This window comes from Mauremys reevesii, linkage group 6, assembly GCF_016161935.1.
Source record: "Mauremys reevesii isolate NIE-2019 linkage group 6, ASM1616193v1, whole genome shotgun sequence".
NCBI classification, from domain to species: Eukaryota; Metazoa; Chordata; order Testudines; family Geoemydidae; genus Mauremys; species Mauremys reevesii.
This window is the reverse complement of record NC_052628.1, coordinates 72607548-72631743: the sequence shown is the minus strand read 5'-3', so window position 1 is coordinate 72631743 and position 24196 is coordinate 72607548. Positions and strand designations below refer to the sequence as shown.

Sequence of the window (24196 nt, the reverse complement as noted above, 5' to 3'; positions counted from 1 at the left end):
AGCCCTTAAACAGATAATATTGGGCTACAATTTGGAGCCCTTTCAACCATTTCTGGTGGACTCTGCTCAAGTTCTAGCCATGGTTTTTAGACCTGCAAAGCTAAATAAATCAGGGGACCACTGTATTCCTGGTAACAGATTTAGTATCTACCCTTATAAGCAGAAAAAGGTCATCCTCTATAGAACAAGCAACCTGGACTTGCTCTACCAATCCCAGAAGATCTTGGAAGACATTTTTCAGATAAAAAAACAAAACACGTGATCACATTTTATTGTTTTCATCACACAGACCTATGGGTCCTCTTCCTTTGTAACCTCTCCTTCTTCCTCTTCCTTCTGTCACTGTCTTCTTTTCTTTATTCTTCCTCAGTTTTCATATCATACAGGCTAATAAATGTTTCAAATGAATAGTGTACAACTGCACTCCAGTACAGTGTAATAGTAGGTGATATTTTTATTCATTTACTTTCTATTTCTTTCCCCAAATATAAAACACATACCTTGAACTAAAATGAAACTTTAAAAGGTTCTCCTTAGAAGATTCCCACCTATTTTTGTTTGCTCATATTAGATGAAGTCTCTTTGTAAAGATATAGTACATCTGTTCTTTCTGTAATAACTTGGGCTACACAAGTGTCATGACTTTCAAAAGTGTCAAGGCTCTGCAAGGCTTGAAAGGGGAACTTTACTCTTAGGAAGTCGTCGTCACATTTTCTACAGGCTTTTGTCATAGAAATTTGGCTAGATGTAAGTTTATCTAAAGAAATAATCTCTTTGATATTTTTCCCCTATTGGGAAATATAAGCCCTATGATAATTGACTACTTTAACCTATTAAGCTCAATGAATACAACACTATTAAACTTTAGGGAAAAAAACTATATACCCTAGATATCAACACCTTAACAGCAATCAGTGAATATCACACACAGAAAGCAAAGTTAGATGTACAGAGGTGATGAAGAATACGAGTACATTTCAAACAGAATGACCAAGTACAAGGAAACTGAGGCTCAGGGAGTAGGGCTGGATTCTTTTATTCAGATAAATAATTTAATGAAAGCCACAAAAAGGAGCTTTGATAAAAAATGTGTTTGAAGCTGACCAACAGCTTGATTTTAAATAGGGTTTTCCATAGCTTGATAACGTGAAAGAAAGATTTACCACTGCGCTGGGGGACACAAGTGGTACTTGTGATGCAAAAAACTAGGATATAGGGAAAGAACAGAGAACAGGAGGCAATGAAATCAGAAGTATGGTGAATTTATTGAAAGGTGCATTTTTCCACATCTGTTGTATCTGTTCCAAAACATTCCTTTTTTTATTTAAATCTACAAGTTTCACAGATTTGCTTCAGTTCTTTTCATATTTTATTTGGAGAGGGTGAATACCCTGCATTTGCCTGGAACTACTATAGATGCCAAAAGATGAAGAGGACTTTCTGCTGCCCACAAGTATGCTTTGGTATTATTGGCCAGCCAGATTGTGAAACATAGCCACATGGATAATGTCAGTGTTAGCAAGTGTTTACATCCCACAAGAAAAAGCTCCTCCTCTGAGGGTAGTTCTATCATTTCTGTGTATTTGCCTCCTTCAGTAGGAACTCTGAGCCCCACCTGGCGTTTACTGATTAAGCCAGACAGAGCACAGGTTTAACAAAGTTTGATATTGAATTTTGTTTGAAATTAAAAGGGGACAGTAATTTGCCGTCTACACACAAATGTTTTCTGCAAGAAAAAGCAAATAGTGGGGGTGAAGCCCATGGGAGAGGACAAGAGAAGAAATAAAGAGCTTAAAATATCCCTGCTAGAGGTTTGATTGACAGTATACGTTTGTATAAAGCTCCTACCTGCATAGTTAATTCTCCCCCAGACAGCCTATAAGGCCCCAACCTACATGAGATGCCACATATTACTGACACCATCTTTTAAGTGCTACTTATTACTGCCCTGGAAGGTTTCAGCAAGTCTATTTTTATGCTTTAGGAACACAGCTGCTCTCACATTGTTAATCCCATTTACTAAAATCTACTGCCTTGTCACAGTACTGATGACTCGTTTTCTACATCTACTAACCAGTCTGTTGGGGAATCTCTTCCCTTCTATCTTGCCCCTTCCCCACCTCCCACTACTACCACCTGCTCTCCCATTTTCATTTGTGTGATCTATTCTTTTAGCTTATTCCAATTCCTCCTCTCCTACACACCCTCTTACTCTATCAACCTCTCACTTCCATCTTTGGCTCTAGAGATATTTGGACAAATATTTACTCTATCTTCCTTCCTCTAACCAGACCAGTTCCACAAGGGGCAACATCCTTTCTATTCATCAACTGCCCTTTTCTTCTGTACCCTCTGGAATGCCTACTTCAAACAATTAAACATGCTCTCCCACTCCTCATTCCCACTAAAACCTTCACTCTATGACTCAGTCTCCATTGCCATTGCATAGTACCGTTCTCACACCTCTTACCCTTAAACTCTGGTAATAGCATTGGCATCCCACTTTCTCACTCCACCAGACTCCAGCTACTCTTTCTCCCTTCCTCATAAAGAAGCACTGCTAACCTCTTCTCAGCAGACTACTTCAGTCCTGTTTTCCATCCTGGATCCCCCTCTCACGCTCCCTTCCAGACTCTACCACTGGCAACTTCAACCTCTGTTTCAACACTCTCAGACACTTAAGCTACACACATGATGGGTCTCCTTTGATCTTTTACTCTTGACCTGGTATTCATCCAAAACTGCTCTCATTGACCTCTCTTGATGAATCTGTTTCTAATTACTCATCTCCCCATATTAGCATGTGTGTCAGGTCTCTGAGCAATTTTCTCCTAAGCCAGAGGTTCCCAAACTGTGGGGCAAGCCCCCTAGGGGGGCACGGAGAATGTTCAGCGGGGACCCGGCTGGGGCCCAGGTCAGCCCCCCACAGGGGACAGGGAAGGAGCACCACACAGCTCCGCCCTGTGCCGGGGGGAGGAGGTGGAGAGGTAAAAAGTTTGTCTTAAGCCCTCACAAAATTGGACGCTGGATACAGGCATAAAAGTGATGCTGAAAAAAGAGACATGAATGCTGCCTGAAGATGGTTTCCCCAAATACTGAGAAACTCTATAGGCTATACTTTGAAATAATAAATTGATGCATCACAGAAGTTCCAAATTTAAGAGAAAAATTGTATTTTATCTTAGAGATTCAGATATTCAAGGCCTGTTGCTTTCAGGACCTCTAAGACACTATTAAACACTTCACTGATGCAGAGTTTTAGTTAAAATTCCTATTATCTTTTCCTGCTTGCTCTGCCCCACAATTGGCTTTCTAATAATTCCAAGTGAAAGGAGTAGCTCTTACAGCGCACTCTTTTATTCAAAGAAGAAGAAATGCTGCCTTAATATTTCAGAGTTGAGATGTGAATCCTCAGGAATGATTCCCTCGTGCTGGGCAAATTTAGTTTTCCATTGGCTGATTTCATCCTCGGGGCCAGCCCTTATTTTCCATTGAATTGAGGGTTCCTAAAAAATGAGGGCAATGTGGGAAATATGCAAAAGAGAAGAGCGCAGAGATGATTCCCAGATAAATAACATTTTAATCAACTTTAAAAATCGGTATAGAGAATCCTTGCTTGAAAGTGGTTTATTCACGTTAATTTGATATAATGAGGTCATTGTTTGGAAGCGGATTAAGCTAAACCAGAACAAGGCACTCTTACTCTAGAATCAGAGTATTCACATAGGAAGCTATTCCAGAACTGCTACTGTGCTTTAAATTCACACTTAATTTAATCCAAAATAATTTTCAAGAATACACAAAACAAACTATTTAGGGGCCCTGCTCATAACTCCTCCAAAAAAGAGCTTTGCAGTGTTTTTACAGACATTCGCTAAAATGTTGTTTCTTACTCTGAGCTTCTGTTCCTATTCATTATTATAACTTATCTGCACTGTACATTTACCAATGCATCTATTTTACCATTAATTTATGTTTAATTAGCTTCAATTTTCTGTATAACTGTATGCATTTCTTATCCTTGGAGACTATTTGAATACAACAGTATTTTAAATTTGATAACTATTCAATGAGATTGCTTAGTGCTGATTCATGTTAAATGTCTGATTGACCTCAGACAGGGCCATCCCTAACCATTTTGGTGCACTATGCAGCCCCCACCCCCCCAAGGGAGGGAGAAGAGGGTGTGGCCCCAGGCCTCTGCGGGGGGGCGGGAGGGGGCAGGGGGAGATGGGAAGGCACAGGAGCAGGCTTGAGGGGAAGGGGGGGAAAACCACTCCCCAGCAGGAGCAGGCGGAGTGAAGTGGAGCGGGTTGGGGCTGGGTCGCTCCACTTCCTGCCACTTGGTGATTGCAGGGCGGGCCCGACCCCACACTCCCGGGGCAGTGGGAAGTGGAGTGACCCGGCCCCAGCCTGCTCCGTTCTGCTCCTCTGGCTCCCAGCCTTGGGGCTTGGGGGACAGGTGGAACCGCCCCCCAGCAGCGGCGCGGGCTGGGGCCAGGTCACTTCACTTACCATCGCCCGGTGAGTGCAGACCTGACCCCTGCTGCAGTACTCAAGGGAAGGGGTGGAGTGGAGTGGGGGTGGGAGTGGGGCTGGGGCAGAGCAGGGCCGGGAAGAGGCAGGGTGGGGGCAGAGCAGGAGCGGGGGCTTTGGGGAAGGGGTGGAGTGGGGGCGGGGCTGGGGCAGAGCAGGGATGGGAAGAGGCGGGGCTGGGGCGCAGGCCAGGGGGAAGAGGTGGAGCAGGGGCTGAAGCAGCGTGCAGCTGCGTGGGGCACCAAATTTCCTAGAGCCCTACGCAGCTGTGTACTTTGCATATGGGTAATGATGGCCCTGACCTCGGAGGAAGTTTTTTTTTAAACAAGCCCTGCACCACATATGTCAGCTTCAAATACCTAACTGAGTGAATGAACAGAGTCCTGGATTTCAGACAACAAATTAAGTTTGTGAAACAGAGTGCCTAGATAACCCTGGCTTGCACTGCTGTAACCTGAAGATCTCTGGGTCTAACTCCACAATGATTTTAATGGAGATACTCTAAGAATGATTACTCAAATCCCATGCCACATACGATATTAGCTTTTAATTAAATATGAACTATGAAATGGAAAGCCATGACACCTTAAGAAGCCAGACATTCACAGAACAGAGTACATAAATTTGAGTGGAATACTTGCATTTAAAAACTATGCAAAATGTATCTACAATCTAGTCCAAGTGTTAAGTTCAAATATACACACTGTAATATAGTGAATAGTGCTGTTATTATAGAAACTGGAAGACACATTGGACCATTTTCCCAATAAAGAAGATATCTCAGTTAAGTCATTTTTAAAAATAAGTCTAAAAAGACTTAAGTACTATTCTGAACAGATGCAAGAGGACATTCAATTTACTCCATGCTTATTTCATCCTAGCCTAAGGCAAGATCCAAAGACCACTGAAGTCAACAGGAAGACTTCCACTGATTTCAGTGAACTTTTAATGATTATCTGGTAACTTCTGTATTAGAGATGAGAAATCAGAATGTCACAGCTATTTAACTCCATAACATGAGCCAAATTGAATGGAAGTTCATCAACACTGCCCCAATTAGGTAGCAGTCATAATCACTCACTATTATTCGCTCTTAGTTTTCTAGAAAAAGGACCTCAATAGCACCTCCATTCTAATTTGGAAGAAAAAACTGTAGCATAACCCCTCCTTCCTCTCACAACAATCCTGCATTTTTCTTCATGAATTTGTACACGTCAAGCCTGTAATGCAAACTAACAATTCAAAAGCTGAACAGAGAGGGAACTCTGCATTATGTAGATAGCAGCAAGCCATACTGAAGTATGTTGCATTTCCTCCCTCTTTTTAAATCATTTGTCATATGCATATATACACATGCATATATACCAATAAATTAGTACTGGTAAACTATATTATATAGCATAATCTGTGTGCTGCAGCTATGCTAAAAATAAAATAAAATCTACAGCAGTTTCTCATGACTATGTGTGTGCATGTTTTTTTCATTATTATACACTGCCATACCAAAGAACCACAGATGTTTTATTTTATGAGAGCACCTAACTAGCCTACGTGGCCTACCACACACACTTTTATATAAACTACTGAGAGCTAAGGAAAACTTTCAGTTCTTGTTCTCAAGTACAGTAGTTTGATATTGTTTGTGTACAATATAGGTGACAGCAAAGACTGGATTGCTTTACATGTTTAATTACTTTTGCAATTTGCTGAAAGAAAATCTGTGTGATCTGCTGATCATAGTTTGCCGTTAATAGAGTATAACTGATGATGTGGCATCTCTAGGAACTTTAAAAACAGCTGCTGGAAGAGTTCCTAGAAAAAGTACTGTTCCTCTGAATTCTCTCTCACATGGTATAAATTTGGAAATTTCATAAGCTTTAAAGAGACCTTTTCCTTAGGACATCTAGATGGTCTGTAAAAGAATGTCAGTAATTTAACATATGAATCATTTCAGGCAGAACTTAAGACCAAGCTATAAATTGTTTTTCTTCCAGAAACTGTTGTATTGAGGATTATTTAAAAGGAACAAAAGTAAAACAAAAAGCTTTACATGTATTTCCATAGAGCTAAAGATGACTGTTGCCAAGTATTTCAGAGGTTAAAGAGTACATACTTTTTTCTTCATAACACCCTACACATTTATAACACATGCTGTCAAAGCATATTATATTATATACATACACACTAACTAACTAAAATTTTGTATCTGCCCAAGTTGGCTAAAGCATGAAAAAAATACATTTGGTAAAGGGGTAGAATTTGAAACTGCCAGTACATTTGCTTTAATGATTTCTCATGCCTTGCTTAGTGCTCTAGAGATAAAGTTACTTTGAAAATTATAATTTAGGATTAGTGTTTTTCCACCAATTGATAAAGATTCCTCAGCAATGTAATTAAAGATGTAATAAAAAGAAATATAAGTTGTATACAAAATTACTTAAGCAGCAATATCAACTTTGATGCCAACTATTAACCTTTTTGTTTTATTTTTTTAAAATAAAAAGCATAAGATTCTGTAGAGCAGCATTTCTAAGCTGTGGCCTCAAAAAAACCAAACCATTTAAAAAGGGATATTAAAAAAGGTCCCAACTGGTATCTATCTTTTGACTATTTTTATTTTGGACCAGGAAGATGGGGGAATGTCAGCCCAACCTGATAAAGTAAGTTCTCTTTCTATCCCGGTCAACACTCTTCCCACACCAGTGTGAACAGAAAGAAAAAAAAAAAAAAAAGATAAGAAGTAGGTTCTTCAGTGGCAATAGCTTGTCTGAAAAGTTCTTCTTCCCAATGGGTTTATCTAGTGGCTCTCAAACGTTCATATTTTGAACTTCATCTATCGAAGAACCTCTCCCCCTCAACCTACCTCAAGTTTACAGCACAAATCCAACACCTTCCCCACAGCAACAACAGACCTTGGTTACATAGAAAAAGTAGTATTAGGTGAGAAAACAAAATAAATATAAAATATCTTTAATTCAGCAGTGCAGCTGTTTGGTTTTCTCTTCCCAATTATCTATCTATTCTTTTCCCTGGATGAAGAACTAAGTACAATAGTACTTATTAGTACCAGATCTCCTAATTGCCTGCAAATTCAGGAATTTGGAGGCAATGAGATCAAAATCTTAATTCACATAATGACAGGTTTCAGAGTAGCAGCCCTGTTAGTCTGTATCCGCAAAAACAACAGGAGTACTTGTGGCACCTTAGAGACTAACAAATTTATTTGAGCATAAGCTTTCGTGGGATACAACCCACTTCATCGGATGCATAGAATGCATAAAATTGATATGCAAAATTGATACTATCAACTTAGGCTTAAACAGACTGGGAATGGTTGAGCCATTACACACATTGTATCTATTTCCCCCATGTTAAGTATCTTGTCAAACTGTCTTAAATGGGCTATCTTAATTATCACTACAAAAGTTTTTTTTTTTCCTCCTGCTGACAACAGTTCATCTTAATTAATTAGCCTCAGAGTTGGTTGGGCAACTCCTACCTTTTCATGTTCTCTGTATGTGTATATTATATATATATCCTCACTATATGTTCCATTCTATGCGTCCCATGAAGTGGGCTGTAGCCCACGAAAGCTTACGCTCAAATAAATTTCAGAGTAGCAGCCGTGTTAGTCTGTATCCGCAAAAAGAACAGGAGTACTTGTGGCACCTTAGAGATTAACAAATTTGTTTCAGCATAAGCTTAATTGAATCTATTTCCCTATGTTAAATTCTCCTCACACCTTCTATGGGTCATCTTGATTATCACTTCAAAGGTTTTCTTCTCCTGCTGATGACAGCTCATCTCAATTGATTGGACTCTTACAGTTGGTATGTGTACTTCCACCTTTTCATGTTCTCTGTATGTATAAATATCTTCTGTCTGTGTGTTCCATTCAAATACATTTGTTAGTCTCTAAGGTGCCACAAGTATTCCTGTTATTTTTAATTCACATAAGTGTCACTGCTTGAAGACTAACACTTCACCACTGTGAAGACCAACAGGTAACTACACAGACCATAGTTTAAGACACCATGGCCTAGTCTGTTCTTTTGGTGCATGCACCAAGTATCCAAACAAGTTATCCAAATTGATTTTAATGTTTCAGCAACTCTCTTGAAAAAGAGGGAGTCTTGTGAGAGGATGCCTCACATATTAAAAGTAGTTCCTGTTTTTCCAGCCTTAACTATGAAAGCAAAAAGAGTTCATTACTTTTAACACAACTTCAAATTTTCATTTTATGATGACAATTCAATATGGTAGTGCAAACTTGGATAAGTGCCACACAAACTGAAAACGAGTCCCAGTGTGGAGCGCTATAGTGAAAACAAGAATGAGAAATCTGTCAAGAACCAACTTTGGGTGATGGAAGATATACATCATGGAGGATTAGCTCTGAATTGTTAAATATTTAAGGTATTTAATGGCAATCAGAGTGATTACCATTCAGTGACAGCAAAATGGTTCTCATTTGTTCAGTTTGTACTGGGATCCATTAGATTGACATTAATAGTGTTAATTGCAGAGTTGTGTAAAACTTGCAAGATATAAAGTCTAACATGGATAAGTAAACTATTAAATATAAAAGCCATTGTTTAAACATTTTAGACACTAATCTACACAGCCCTGAACTATGCAAGTCAGACAGCTCAGCTTCAGTCAGAACATATCACCCTATCATATTTTCCCATCCTTCCTTCAAATTCCACCCTCTACCCCAAGGAGACTGAGAATACATGTTTTTCTCATTATACAGAAGCCAGTATCTGCAAAGGAACATACCATGAAAGAATGTGTTTGGCCATTCAATTTACAAGTTGAGAAATAACATTTCTGGAGAAAAGACAGGCAAGGAATAAGAATCCACCAACTGATTTTCTATGTACTTCTCTCATTTTAGCTGTGGAAATTTCCTCACAACCACTATCTGGCTAGCTCCTGGAGAACAATACTTATCAATGCTACATAGCACAACATACAAACCAGCCTCCCCACAAATAAGGGAATGCACAGTCCCCTGTGAGATACACAGATCCCCAAATCAAAACTTCCCTCTGGCTTCACTCTGATCGAATTCTTAAACTTGACTGACAAGTTGGGCACAGAGAGAATATATTCTGGTGTATAGTCTGGGGGCTCTGAAAGTTAATATATTTGGTCTTTTTTCATAAGTTACGGCTATTTTCACTCGTGTTTTATATTCATATTATTTTTTCTTCTTATACAAGGAGTGTTATAGTTCAATTGTATAACAAATACAAATTTAGAAATTAAGAGCTCCAGCCTGCACACTCTACAAAAACAAACACACACAAATCAGTACAAAAAGACTTTCTGGTAAGTTATGGTCTAATAAATAATAGACTAAAAAATCTGCAGTCAAACTAAAGATGATTTTCACTGCCATTAAGGACACACTACTATTTCCCAACAGCTCCCCCACTCCACATTTTCCTACTGGTCTTGTTAACAGTGACAACAAGAGAGTGAAAATGGCTATTACAGTATACTGTTGAGGCCTCAACTGAGATCTGCAGGGCCGCCCGGGGGGAGGGGGGGCGCAAGTGGGGCAATTTGCCCCAGGCCCCGGGCCCCGCAGAGGCCCCCACAAGAGTTTTTCTTCCGCTCCAGGTCTTCGGCTCCGGGGCAGAAGGACCCTCGCCGGCGAATTACCGCCGAAGCGGGACCCGCCGCCAAAGTGCCGGGTCTTCGGTGGTAATTCGGCGGCGGGGGGCCCCCACCATGGGTCTTTGGGGCACTTCGGTGGCGGGTCCTGGAGCGGCAGGACCCCCCGCCACCAAATTACCGCCGAAGTGGGGGCCCCCTGCCACCGAAGACCCCTGGCCCCCTGTATCTTCTGGGCGGCCCTGGAGATCTGAGCCCTGTTGTGCTAGGCAGGTACTGTTCATAAGCTTAGTAAGATTATGTGACAGTTACAAATGGAATTCAAGTGTCCCCAGACCCAGTTTAGTGCTTTAACTACAAGTTCAGCTTTCCCTTCTAAACATCTCGCTATTGGAAGCACCCCACAGAACATTTCAGAAATTTAGGATGTTAGCTCCCCTTCCCCCCCACCCCGCCCTCTGCTACTGCAAATACACTATAATAGAACAGCAAGGAACCATGGAAAGTAAAGGGGGGAAAACCCACCCACGAGAAAGCAGCTTCTGGCCTGGAGCACTATCTCCTCCATTATCTCCTCTCTTCCTCAAGAAGATGACATGAGAGAAGAGCAACTATCCTCACTGTCTCAATGGCAGCACTCCTCTGGCTGCATAGTGCCGATTACAACTCCTACCATCTCAAGGGCCCAAATAGTCATACATTTCCTCATTGTTCAAGTTGCGGGGGAGGGGGAACGGGAGGAGGGGCCTTTCTCCAGAGCGCATCCCTTATTTAAAATGCTTAATAATTTAAACATCTCTGGTCCAATCCACTAATGGAGTTTTCTATTTCAGCTTGGTCAAGACTGAGCAAGAACTACAAGCCAAGGTAAAATAAAACTTAACCTACACCTTCTGGGAGGTGATTGGAGATCAACAGTTTATTAATCTGAGAGATATGCAGTGCCCACTGTTGGACAGAACTGGATTTACCATTCTGGTAAGAAAAGATTATGAAACACCATGTTTCATAAAATGACAGTGTTTATAAAACCTTTTTCCCAGATCAAAGGGATATTTTTTAAATTAAAATAATAAATATATAGAGCAATCAAAATACGCATGGAGAACACAAAGATTATTAAACTTCCACATCCTGGGAACTGAATAGTTTTGGTTTATACAGTCCTTTTAATGGTCCAATTCTGCTCCTGATAAAATGAATGGGAGTATTGCCTTTGACTTCTGCAGGAACAGGTCCCATCATTTTTAAAACTCAGTTTGGAGAGAATTTGTTAGGTAGTCCAAAAGATTATTTGGGGGCGGGGGCAGGCACGCGTGGTGGAAGGACACACCACAAAAAATCAGTTAAATGGGTATTATGATGAATGCTTGCATATACAAACATAATTGTTGATTTTCATTTATTTCCCCCGAACCGTCATATCAGTTTTACCCTGTTTCAGCATGTCTTAGTGATGGATCACCACTGCCAGTTTTGTGGGGATTTAATTTGTGTTACAAAATATGACACCTTGTTATACCTGGACTTTAACATGTACATATGTGAAATGCATTTTTTTATATATATTTTGTGTTTTTGCTACCTCAGTTGTTTGACCACATGTTCAACACGTTTCCAAAACCTAAGAAACGTAAAAAAAAAAAAAATCAAATAAGACCAAATTCTGTACTTTCAGTCTCTGTAACTGTGCTGTCCCACAGAATAGAAATAGGCCAATACTGCCTAAAATCACTGGTTATGATTAATAAACTCAAATCTCATAACTGTATTTGTGAATAGTAATCAGTTTCACTCTTGTACTCTATATTGCAGATGAAAAACAATCCTTTTTTTCCCTATTGAATATATATATGACATAGATCTCTCTAAAGCTGTCATTGACAAGAATAGTTACTGATTATGTGCTGCCATCTAGCAAAATTTTTCAGAAGAATTTAGTTTATCCACACACATGCTTTCTGACAGACTACTGTATCTAGGACCAAACTTTAGAAGGCTTTGTAACTAGAAATATGTCTGGTGTACTATCCATGTTTTCTAATCCTTTTCTTCCCTCATTCTTTATTCCTAGAAATACCTTCAAACACAGATCTTGTTTTCATGTAAGTTCACAGTCATCAATTCATGGACAAGATATTATTTCAATATAAGATCACTACAAAATCAGACATAAGGAGAGGATGGAGGGGGGGAACAGACAATTGTGGCCTAATGAATGTAAACACTGGAAGCATACAAGTATGCAATGGATGTAAGAGTTCACAAGATGAAAGATTTCCCCCCCCCAAATTACTTTTGTTTGTATTCTTATCACTCTCCCCTAGGGAAAAACAGTTGGGGAGGGTAATATGCATTTCCTTGCACTATAGATGAAAGCAGCATCTTATTCTCCACATTCCTTCTAAAAAGTCCCTTCTCTCATCTTTCCGCTTTGCTCCAACTTTCTACCTTCCTCCTCCTTTTTCTGCCTATCCACCCCACTGTGCTACATGGAAATAAAAATGGAATTATCAAACCTATTCAGATGCACATTGCATGCACAGACACCAATGGGGTTAAAGCAATCCAATGTGGCCATCATCAGAATGTAAAAATGGGATTTCAAAAAGAAGGCAGCACATTTGTAGGAGAACTAAGCACATTGATGAGTTAGGACCTGGTCTTGCTGCTATTTCTGCACATTAAGCACTCCTATTCAGGACAGATGCTTATTCATGTTCTTAACATTAAACATATGCTTAAGTGCTTTCTTGATTAAAATTTCCTTAGTTAAAATTTTCTGCTGACAGACTGCAAATCAACATTCAATTTTTTAACACAACTGTGTCAGTTATACAGGAGATAGCTGTTTTTAATTATGAATTAGTTTCAAAACTAGTTTTGAAACTCTAATACTTTGAAGTCACACATCATGGAATACTAAAAGATTAGTAAACAAAATGTCTGCCACTGTGTTTTAAACAAGTCATGCCCATGTGGAAGAATAATTCCACTCTCTCAAAGCTTGGGTTTCCTTCTATATGTATAAAATAGAACAGTCAAATATTTGTTGAATTATATCTTAAAACCCCATAAAATATTGATATAAACACAGAATTAAATGACCATACTGAAGATAGAACATTCCAGGTAACACTGCCATATCAAGAAAAGAAAATGAGTTATCCTCTGGAAACATGATGGTATACCTACACTTGAGGTTTTAGTCATGTTTTAACTAATATGATTGAATATTCTAGTGTAGACAAAACGAACGCTTGCTGCTAGTCATGTTTAAACCTAGAGCATGTCCTCACTGCAGTGTTAACTTGAGGTGTAATCCGAGTGTTGCTCCTAACCTGATTCCCATGCACACACAAAAATCGCTAGCTCAAATTAAGTGATCCTTTAAACTTGAGCTAGCTTGTCCATCAGGGTTGGGGGCTGTAGCTCAAGTGCTGCTGATGCTCCAGCTAGTAATGCAGAGAGGATTCAACTACTTTGTGCTGCAAATACAAACACTCTGACTGCTCAAGTGTTGTGCAGTGTGACCGCCCTTACTTTAGCTAGGCTAACTTAAATTATTAATCCAAGTGTAGATAACCTGAGCTAACACTGTAATGAAGACTGTAGCTAGAGTTGGCAACATATGTCTGTGTTCTGTCTACACTAAATTTTAGAAACATGCTAAGTAATAAGTTAAAACATAACTAAAAATTAGTTATGCCAAGTGATTAAAAATAATCTCAATTAATCATGAGACAAAAAATAGCTGTGATTAATTGCGGTTTTAATCGTACTGTTAAACAGAGTACTAATTTAAATTATAAATATTTTCTCTCCATAGTTAAATATATTTATTGTAATTACAACACAGAATACGAAGTGTACAGTGCTCACCTTATATTCTTTTTATTACAAATATTTGCACTGTAAAAAGATAAAAGATTATGCTTCTACTTGTAGAATGTTTAGCATGTCTGGCACGTAAATACCTTGCAACGTCAACTACAACAGTGCCATGAGAACACCTGTTCTCACTTTCAGGTGACATCGTAAATAAGAAGCGGGCAGCACTATTTCCTGTAAATGTAAACAAACTTGTTTGTCTTAGCAACTGGCTGAACAAGAAGTAGGACTGAGTGGACTTTAGAGCCTATAAGTTTTACATTTTGTTTTGTTTTTGAGTGCAGTTACGTGGGGGGAAATTCTACACTTTGCTTCTGGGGGAATTCAGCACACTATATTTTAAGATTCTGCATATTTTATTTGTTGAAATAACACTAATATATATCACTCCAGTTTCAATTATCTTGGTAATTTATTTCAAAATACCTATCAGTAAGTATGGCTGCAACAATACAGAAACAAAAAAAGTTCCCCCAAGAGTAGAGAACCTCCATGACAACCAAGCTCCTATTTCTCTGCCACCTCCCCAACAGAGCCCAGCAGGGTGCCCCGACACCCACATGCCCTCCACCCAGAGCCCAGCTGCGGGGCACCCCCCAGATGAGACACCCACACCTCCTATCCTCCCCAGATGAGCTACAGGGCAACCCCCAGGCAAGACATCCACCCCCTTACCCCTCAGAGCCCAGGATCATGGAACCCCTCCGCCCAGAGACCAGCTGCAGGGCCCCCCAGACCACCTCAATCACTTTGTACAATTAAGTACTTCACGCTCAGGGGCTGGCAAAGAGAAAATTAGTAACTGCTTCAGCACTCTTTAGACGGGGTGTGTGCTCTGAGAAGGAGGTTGACTGACTGGGATTAGGAATTAGACCATCCTTTGGGAGGAGAGAGAGGAAGGAGAATGTTAACAGTGAAAAAGTTCTCCTTGAGAAATGTTTAGGAAACAGGTTGAAGAAAGCTTTTCAAAACCTTTCTTTAACCCCTCCATGATGTAGGAAGTTCTTTATTTGCTCTGCCCAGCCTCTGAAAAAGCCCAGATGTGACAACTGGAGTTCAGGTTCCCTTACACTAATATGACTCTTCTAATCTATTACTACCATAAACCAACAGATTTTTTTTTAACAACACTGTTCTCAAACTCTGTCTGTTCAGATATAAATTTTATTAGAGAATGTTTATAATAAACGATACAAAGTGTTTGATGCGTCAGTTATTGTGTCATTGGGGGTTACATACAGATTGTGGGGGGATGTTTTTTTTTTGGTGTTGCAGCACATATACATACATATAGTCTGTCGTCCCCCCCATGGGTATGGTGGGGTGTCAGTTCAAGTAGGTACAGGCAAGTAGCGGTGGTACATCACTCATACAAACAACAGGTTACAGATAGTTGCACACGAAATATAGGCTGAGAGGTGGGGGGGGGGGGGGGGTTCACATGGGTGAGGGTGGTGGGGGTGGGGGGGGGGGGGGGGGGGGGGGGGGGGGGGGGGGTGGGTCCTCCTATTGATGATCTCTTAGCCAAGGGAATGAAAAGGAAAATAGCAACGTAATATCAAAAGGTAGTCAAAGCAGTACATCTAATTACAGAAATTAAATCCATAAAAATCTTAATGCAGATTAACAATGCCTGACACAGATTAGATACAGAAAATGCATCAGATTACTGGACCAAGTATGAAACCAATTTTTGAAAATTTTGTATTTTTGTAAAAAGTAAGTTAAACACTTAAAAAAAATTAAGAGTACCAGACCTTACCTTACAGCAATTTTGAAAATCTGATTTCACATATACTCCACTGAGGAGATAAATTTCCTCTGCCTCAGTCTAGTTCCCAGCAGGACATCAACACTGTCGACTTAACAACCTGTCAGCCGTCACTTAATGACAAGTATCTCTGAAAACTTTTGAACATGATCAGATCTCAGATTGTGTGTTTTGTTTTGATAAATGCTTCCAGAAAAACACAAAACAGCATAAACAGTGCCGTTTACTCAAAGAAACTTGGACAAGCTACAGTCTCTATTCAAATAAACTCTACAAGCACATGACTTGTAAATAAACATGGTCATAGTTCAGACTGGATATCCACATTATGGGTAACTGGGTTCCCAAAATAAAAAGGCATTTGAGAAAAGCAGCTGGAAAATTTCTCTGCTTCCAAAAAGCATCTTTAAAACATTGGCTGGAATTAGCAGGCTCAGATCACCTCCATGATGTATCACTACAGGATGGGGGGAAAAAGAAAAACAAGAGGTGACTACAGCATTAAATGACTGTAGACCTTGCTTTAAAAGCCTTCTGCAGTCCAAGAGGTGCCTTTAGTAAGTAACCAAACATTTGCCCTTACAGAACCCAAAACAAATTTAACTATGTCTGCAATTATAAATTACTTGCATCCGAAGAAGTGGGTATTCACCCACGAAAGCTCATGCTGCAAAACGTCTGTTAGTCTATAAGGTGCCACAGGATTCTTTGTTGCTTTTATTTAATAGATGTGACATTTAATGTTTCTCTTTGCAGCCATAAAAAAAGGTGTACATTTTTAAAACAAAAAATTAAACAGCTTATCTGAAGCATTTCAATTTGTGGATCGGTATTTGGTTTGGATTTTAAGAGAAGAGAAACACTATGTTCAGGCAATGCAATCAAACTAGTCCAACGCTGTCAATTTCCACTATCTCCTGAACATAGGACAGAGCGTTCTACCTGGTCTATTAACAATTGCCCTTGTAATTTATTTCAGTTTAGTTTCCCAGAAAATATATTTTTTCTATATAACTAATTTTAAATTTTGCTGAGCATCAACAGTCCTTTTTAAGAATACTTGCTTGACTGGTTTTCATCTTAGATTCTCTGCTGACATGATTGAAACAATGCACAAGCCCAAGATGGAAAATGGTAAAGCTCCTCTCTTTGCCTGCAAGATGAATATCTTAAATACAAACACTAGCTTCTTTATAAGAAATTCAGTATCCCTTCTATTTTCCCTTTATAGATTCCTGAAAAAACATGGTCATTCATCAATATCTCATAATACTGCCACAAGATTTCAGAGCCCAGACTCTGTTCCTCCTTATTAGCTGCTAACAAGATCAAGAATCTTCATAATACCCTCTCAAATAACCCACACATTTCCCCCACATCACTTAGTACCTCCAGTAGTCTCCCATCTTACCTGTATACTTTGTTTGAAAGTGCTTTTTTCTTGTACTACTATTGTTCAGCTCTACCATATCTTCTCTTCATTTTCTAGCTATATTATCATCCCTGAGTAACTCCAATGTGGATTTTTTTCACTAACTCAAAAGATATTTCTAATTTAGCATGTACTAGTGCAATATGCATGTATTCTGTGGTCAGTCTTTTGCTTAGTTCCCTAGTGTATAATAATGTATTATGTTAAATGAGATCAGGACCTTTCACAAAATTTGTGTGGCTTGGTTTTGTTTGATTTTTGCCAACTCATTTTAAGTTGTATTATTTTTTTTTTACGATTACTGGTATCAATTCCAGGACTTCACAAACTCTTCTATTATCTTAAAGACAAAATAATGCAATTTGTGATAACACTAAATGAAACAATTGCCAAAACTAGCGTGTAACACACTTGCCTTCACCACTCATGTTTCCCACATTCATTAGTTATTTTTACTAGTGTGGTTCTACTTTGAAAAGTATCTGTATAAATTACACTCAATCAAAAATATGTTCCCTCTGTGTATTTAAAATCATGTCTACTAACTTTAGGGCCAAAAATAAGTTTATATTTAGGTTTGGGAAGATTAGATTATCGGCAAGTGTCCAGTTCACCATTCATACAAACCAACGAAAAAGTATTTCTATTGATGGTAATCAAAATTTACAGGTAGGCAACGTAAGAAAAATGTTGCTTGAGAACTTAGTTATTAGTGTTTGATTTATCGATATTTGCTTTGTAGATGTTGACACACAAAGTTGACAACTTGTGTTTTAACAGTTACAAAGCTTTTAAGTTTTTGAATCTCAATGTCTACTGTCATAGTATAATTATAGAAAGCTTTTAAACTATTTGTTAATGTTTACTGATATTAAATTATAGTGAGATTCCCATTGTCTGACCCCTACTCTCCTAAGTTTCCACAACTGTGAAAATCTAAACTGATAAAAAAAATTAAAAATGCTTAGACCCTCTAATTATGTGCAACTATGAAAATTTAAATAAATAAAAAGTCTTAAAATGTTTTAAAATAAACCAATATCTGTTAAAATTATAAAAAATAAAAATTGAATTCTGCCAAGCCTATTTGTAGTCCTTTTTATTCTTGTTAGCAGTTGAAAGTCAACACAGCTGCACAAGCAAGCTGGATTCAATTCTGGCTGATCCATAAACTCATCCAGAATAGTTAATTCTGTTCCAAACAACCTCAGTTATACATGGTTAAGCCTTTTAGCTGAATCTTTATTACCAGAATCAACCTACAAGGAGGAAAGTACACAACATGACTTTCAAATCCAAGTTAAAAGTTTACATGATTAGCACTTAGAAAAACAGTATCTTTATACTCAAACTGCAAAAAGTAACCGTAGACCTTTGGAAAATGTGGAGCCGCACAGTGAATTGCTTTAAAACACTTTAGAGAGTAGAACTGCAATTTTGTTTTCAAGTACAAATTAATATTTTAGAATCCCAAATCTCAAGTGGGGTAGCACGCAAAGAGCAAAGTCACTAAACAGATACTCATGTTTATTTTTCAATTTTGTATGAACAGACTGCCTGTTCTGTCTGGTTTCTATCATGCTGAATATTTGGAAGTCAAAAGGATAGGTCTGGATCTAGACCGACTTAGCCCAGAACCTACCCAATTTACAAGAAGTTAAAAGAATACAAAACAATTGTATTTAATGACCTGATTAAAGTCAGAGAGAGAGTAAGCTTAAGCTCTAAGGCTTCTATAACCTTAGTGTATAATAGGGATCTGAGTCGGCAACCGTACCCAACCAAATGCATGATCCCTTGCATCTGTGTCACCTCCTCTAAGGGCTTGTTTACAGACATCTGACCAGCACAACATTAGCAGATATCTATTCCTGAATAATTTACTATATTAACACTCTACTCCAAAATAAGTAATTTTATTCCTGAATAATTACTCTGTGTCCAAAGCAGAGTAGTTATTCCAGACTAAAGTCACTTTTACTGCAGACTAGTGACAACAAAGGGGAATTATACCTGTTAGCTAAATTATATCAGAATACCTATTGAAGAATACGTAGAATATTTGTTATGGGAAATTTCCCCCTTTGTAGACCAGTCCTAACTTCAACTATCAGTTGCAAAATACAGGCCCAAATACTATGTCTCATGCTCCCCCTGCTGTCCTGCACATTCACAAGATGGACAAAATCAGACTGCAGGTATTTTATTCTCTAATTTGAAAGCTCTCAATAATGCAGGACCATTTAAAACTGATGTCAAAGTATGACAGCTTAAATTAGGAAGAAATGTTTTAAAAGATTCGGTAATTTGTAACAGAACAAAGAAGTAGAGTTTTTAGTTTTACCGCAATTAATCCAAAAAGAATGTCTCCGGAAAGATGAATATCGATTGGCTACCTGTCTCAATTAGAGTAACAACTGAACTTTAGTCAAGAATATCCTTATTTCCTTGTACATACAAACAAGGCTTAAGAATTGTTTTAAGATACTGTGCATACTGAGAGAAGTGAGAGTAAAACATTAACCCTTCATTAGCTCTAAACCTTCATTAATTGTCTACTGCAATATACCTGGGTATTGATTGCGAGCTTGAAAAATCTACTTCTTCCTTTTGTCCTCAGTCCTCCTGTTGAAGACTCAGAGGGAGGCAAGAAAGACTGGGCTTCCTATTTCCATCAGGGAGTGAGCATGGCTTCATATTATCAAATACTTGACAGAAGCTAATATGAAAGATGTAGCCCCTAAAAGGTTTTAGGGATAACATGTGAGTTGGAACCTGTGACACTCTCAGGGCACCCACAAGTATGGGTGACCTGGCAACCCCTCTGCCTTAGCAACAGAGAATTGCTGGAGCTAAACTGGGTGACAGCATCATAGATTTGCAAGGGACCTCAGGAAGTCATCTAGTCCAACCCCCTGCTCAAAGCAGGACTAATCCCCAACTAAATCCTCAAATGCTCCCCTGCAAGGATTGAACTCACAACCCCGGGTTTAGCAGGCCAATGCTCAAACCACTGAGCTAGTCTGTTAGCCACCACTGAAACTTCTCAGGACTCTGTCACTTTGCTTAGCAGGTAACACTAGTATCCCAGGTCCTGAGCCCCGAGAAGAGCATTCTCCTGTGGTATCCAGTCCATCACTGGACACTCAGTAATTACCAAGTCCACTGCCTCCAAAGAGATAGCATGCACACCAGCTTAGCTGAGTCAACAAAGAATTCACACTTTGCTTAATATTAAAGTACTGAGATCTACTTGGGATAAACAAAGAAGTTTATTAATAAATAGAGATTTGAATGATACTGGGTAAAGATAGTGGAAACAGATACTGTTACAAATGAAAAAAAAGTATACCATGCTTCTGAGAAATGAAACACAACTCCAACAGGCTAAAATCTATGTCTATGTTAAGTTTCTCACCTATAGCAACTTCTCAGTTACCAGTCCCTTCCAGGCCAGGGTCCAAAACATGGATCCAAAGACACAGTCCTCTTTGCTCTCTCAGGCCAGGTCTACTCTATAAACTTACATCAATATAACTATGTGGCTCAGCGGTGTGAAAAATCCACACTCCTGAGAGACAGTAATTCCTACCTAACCCTCAGTGTAGCCAGCGCTATGTCGACAGGAGGGCTTCTCCTGTTGACCTAACTACCACTTCTGGTGGAAGTGGATAAAGTATGCTGACAGAAGGTCTCCCATGGGTATAGTAGTGTCCTAACTGAAGTGCAACTGTTCTGTCACAGTGTTTTAAGTGTAGACCTGCTCTCAGTGATGGATCACCAAAGTGTCTTTTTGCTTCACTTTTTATTTCCCCAGAACTTACTGTATTTGTTTCCAGATGAACGCTTGGGGTTCAGACTCCAGTCTCCTTCTATGCTGATTTTACATCCCTCCAGACAATCTAGCTTTTCCTGACGAGGTACATGCAAATAGGGCTTTGTGTTGGTTCCACAATTCTTAATTCACTTTAGAGACAAGGAGATAAATACCTTCCCTCCTGTGTGGAAGAAAGCCTGCTTCTCCCTTTGTTTGACTACAGACTTTAAAGTATATCATCAGCAAGTATCATAATTCTCCATATAGATACATACATATCACAATTATATTAATGACCAGTGGGCTACTGGCTTTCATTGAATACCTTACAAGACATTTTTATATTTAAATACGAGGATAGCAATGTGTTAGATGTAGTGTGTTTGTCAGTCCTGATAGGAGTTACTGTTACATGACAGTGAACCCTTTGCCAGTTGGCACTGAGAGGCTCTTAGGGTCACTGAATGACAGCACCCTTTCTCTTCTCAGCAGCCTCAAGGGAGAAAGTCTGTGCTTTCCATTAGGGCATTACCCAGAACATGGGTGATGGCAACCTACTCTTTTGTTAATCTTCATCAGGCTAGCTCCATCTAAGGGCAGCATTTCAATCTGCCAGAAGCCAAAGGGATGCATGTAGTTTTTAAAAACTGGAAGAAACTGTTGAACCTGCTCTTACTTTTAAAGCAAAAGGAACAGCCAACAAAATTACAGAGTCCATCAGGTTAAACACCATTCTGAGCTGCGCAGAAGGGCTGGTACTCATTGCTGTTGGTTACTGTTACTTGGATCAGGATAGGGCACAGCCCACTGGAACCCATGGAGCCAAACAACAGCAGCCCATGAGACAACATCTCCACCTGCCATCTCTCAATCCCAGTGGTGTCAACATGAAGGTGTAACATGAAGTTTACACCATCCTGTGTCCACCCAATCCAGGTGACAGAGGCAGAACATGGACCAAACATTTCTAGAGACTTATAAATAGGACACTACCAAATTCACAGCCATGAAAAATGTATCACAGATTGTGAAATCTGGTCTCCCCCCATGAAATCTGCCAGGGAGAGGCAGGGCTGGGGGTGCCCCACCAGGGGCTCCTACCACACACCAGGCTCCAGCTACTAGTGGAGGCTGCCATAAGGCCAGCCCTGCCCCCCAAAAGTGCTGATGCCCCCATACTATGCAGCCCTCAGATCTGCACAGCCCATTGCTCTCCAGCTGCCCCGTTCTGAAGGCAGCAGCTGTCACCAACAGCACAGAAATAAGGGTGAAAATACCAACCCCTCCCCCCAACCTCTTTTGGGTCTGGACCCCCATGGTTACAACACTGTGAAGTTTCAGGTGTAAATATCTAAAACCCTGAAATTGACTATGTTTAAAAGCCGATGATCTTGAAATTGACCAAAATGGACCACGAATCTGATCAGGCCACTACTTGTGAACACCCTGGGCTCCATGGGCCACACTGTAAAGCTACTGGGGCCTCCTCTGATTGGTATTGGCCAGGCTTTGAGGGGCCACAACATACTGATCCCAGCGCCCCCCTGAAATGGGAGACGAGCTAAACGACCAAGAAACAACTCGCCCCCGGCTGGGACCCCCCTCCCCATCACTCTCCCTCCATCCAGGCGCAGCCCGGGACCCGCCCCCCGGCGCTCTCCCTACGCCCCTCACCTGGGGGCCGCACCCCCTGCCAGAGGCCCCCGGTTCTGAGCCCCGGGAGGGAGCAGCCGGGAAACCGCCGGCGCGGGCCACGTGCGGGGGGGAGGGGGGGCGCGTGCAGACTCACCTCATTGTTGAGGTTCAGCACCTGCGCCATGGCGGCGGCCGCCGCTCCGGGCCCCACCACACCGCGACAGCCCACGCGAGCCAGCAGCCCCGGGGCGTGGGGAAGCGCGGCCCCCCGGCTCACGCTCTTTGCAAAGACGAGCACGAAACGAAACTGCGCGCATGCGCACTGCTCTCGGCGTTGCGGAGACACTCTAGGTGGCGTCTCGATGGTGAGGGCCAGTCTAGGCACCGGCGGCGTCTCGCTGGCGCGAGCGGACTTGATTGAACCACGCACACCGCGGGGCAGAGCTGGAGGAAGTTGCTGGGTGACCTGCGCGGCGGCGGGGGAAGATATTTTTCCTTTGTTTTTCAGTGAGTTCAGCTTGTGGCTCTGTCAGGACGTTTTATACATTGAATAATGGAGCTTTGTGATCGAGCTCACGCTTGGGAGGGGAGGGCTCTGTGTGCAGATCCCGCACACAGACACCCACTCTCGTGCGTGTGCAGATCCCGCACACAGACACCCACTCACGTGCGTGTCCAGATCCCGCACACAGACACCCACTCTCGTGTGTGTGCAGATCCCGCACACAGACACCCACTCACGTGCGTGTCCAGATCCCGCACACAGACACCCACTTACATGTGTGTCCAGATCCCGCACACAGACACCCACTCTCGTGTGTGTGCAGATCCCGCACACAGACACCCACTCTCGTGTGTGTGCAGATCCCGCACACAGACACCCACTCACATGTGTGTGCAGATCCCGCACACAGACACCCACTCACGTGTGTGTGCAGGATCTGGACATAGCCCCCCCTCCTCATGCTGTCCTGCCCCTGGATCCACGCTCATGCTGACACAGGTTCTAGCCCGTGCTAGGTCTTTCCCACGGAGTGAATTGCATCCACAACTTGATGGTAGTTGCTGTCATTGTAAGGCGAACATATAGCACTAATAAAAAAGTAGTAAGAGCATAACATGCAGAGTGGCAAGTTTCTTGGCGATTGTTCAGTCTAACCCTGTAAAACAAATATACCTTCCTCTAGATTCACTGGGTCTAGCCCTTGCTGCATTTCATATAATAAACAAATTACATGTCTAACAAGTTTTTAAAAATGACAGAATTATAAAGAATTCATCGGGGAGCCACCCAGTCACCCCATGTGTCTGAGTTTCATTATGCTCCACAGGGTTTGAATTTATTTTTACCAGCTATGGAATTGAAAATTTAAGCTTTTACCTAGTCTATAGTATTTTCAGATACTACATCCCTCAAAATCTGAAAGAAATTTGGTACCATGGGGAAAGGAATTTGAATAAAGGAAGAGTTACTTTTTGTTTTAATTCA

The 24196-nt window shown here is 40.6% G+C and overlaps 1 protein-coding gene across 4 annotated transcripts in view; it reads right to left on the bottom strand.

Annotated features, from left to right (window-relative positions):
• Nucleotides 1-23165, bottom strand: part of SRFBP1 (serum response factor binding protein 1) — a 116432-nt gene extending 93267 nt beyond the window's left edge. The window contains exon 1 of one of the 4 annotated variants that reach the window (XM_039545012.1): nt 22862-23165. In XM_039545012.1, the coding sequence (XP_039400946.1) occupies nt 22862-22891 (30 nt within the window). In that variant the 5' untranslated portion in view covers nt 22892-23165. Of the gene's footprint in view, nt 1-7399; nt 7419-22746; nt 22823-22861 lie in introns of those variants that run through there. The other 3 variants (XM_039545006.1, XM_039545009.1, XM_039545010.1) reach the window with 3 other exon arrangements.
• Between the last annotated feature and the right edge of the window lie 1031 nt (nt 23166-24196).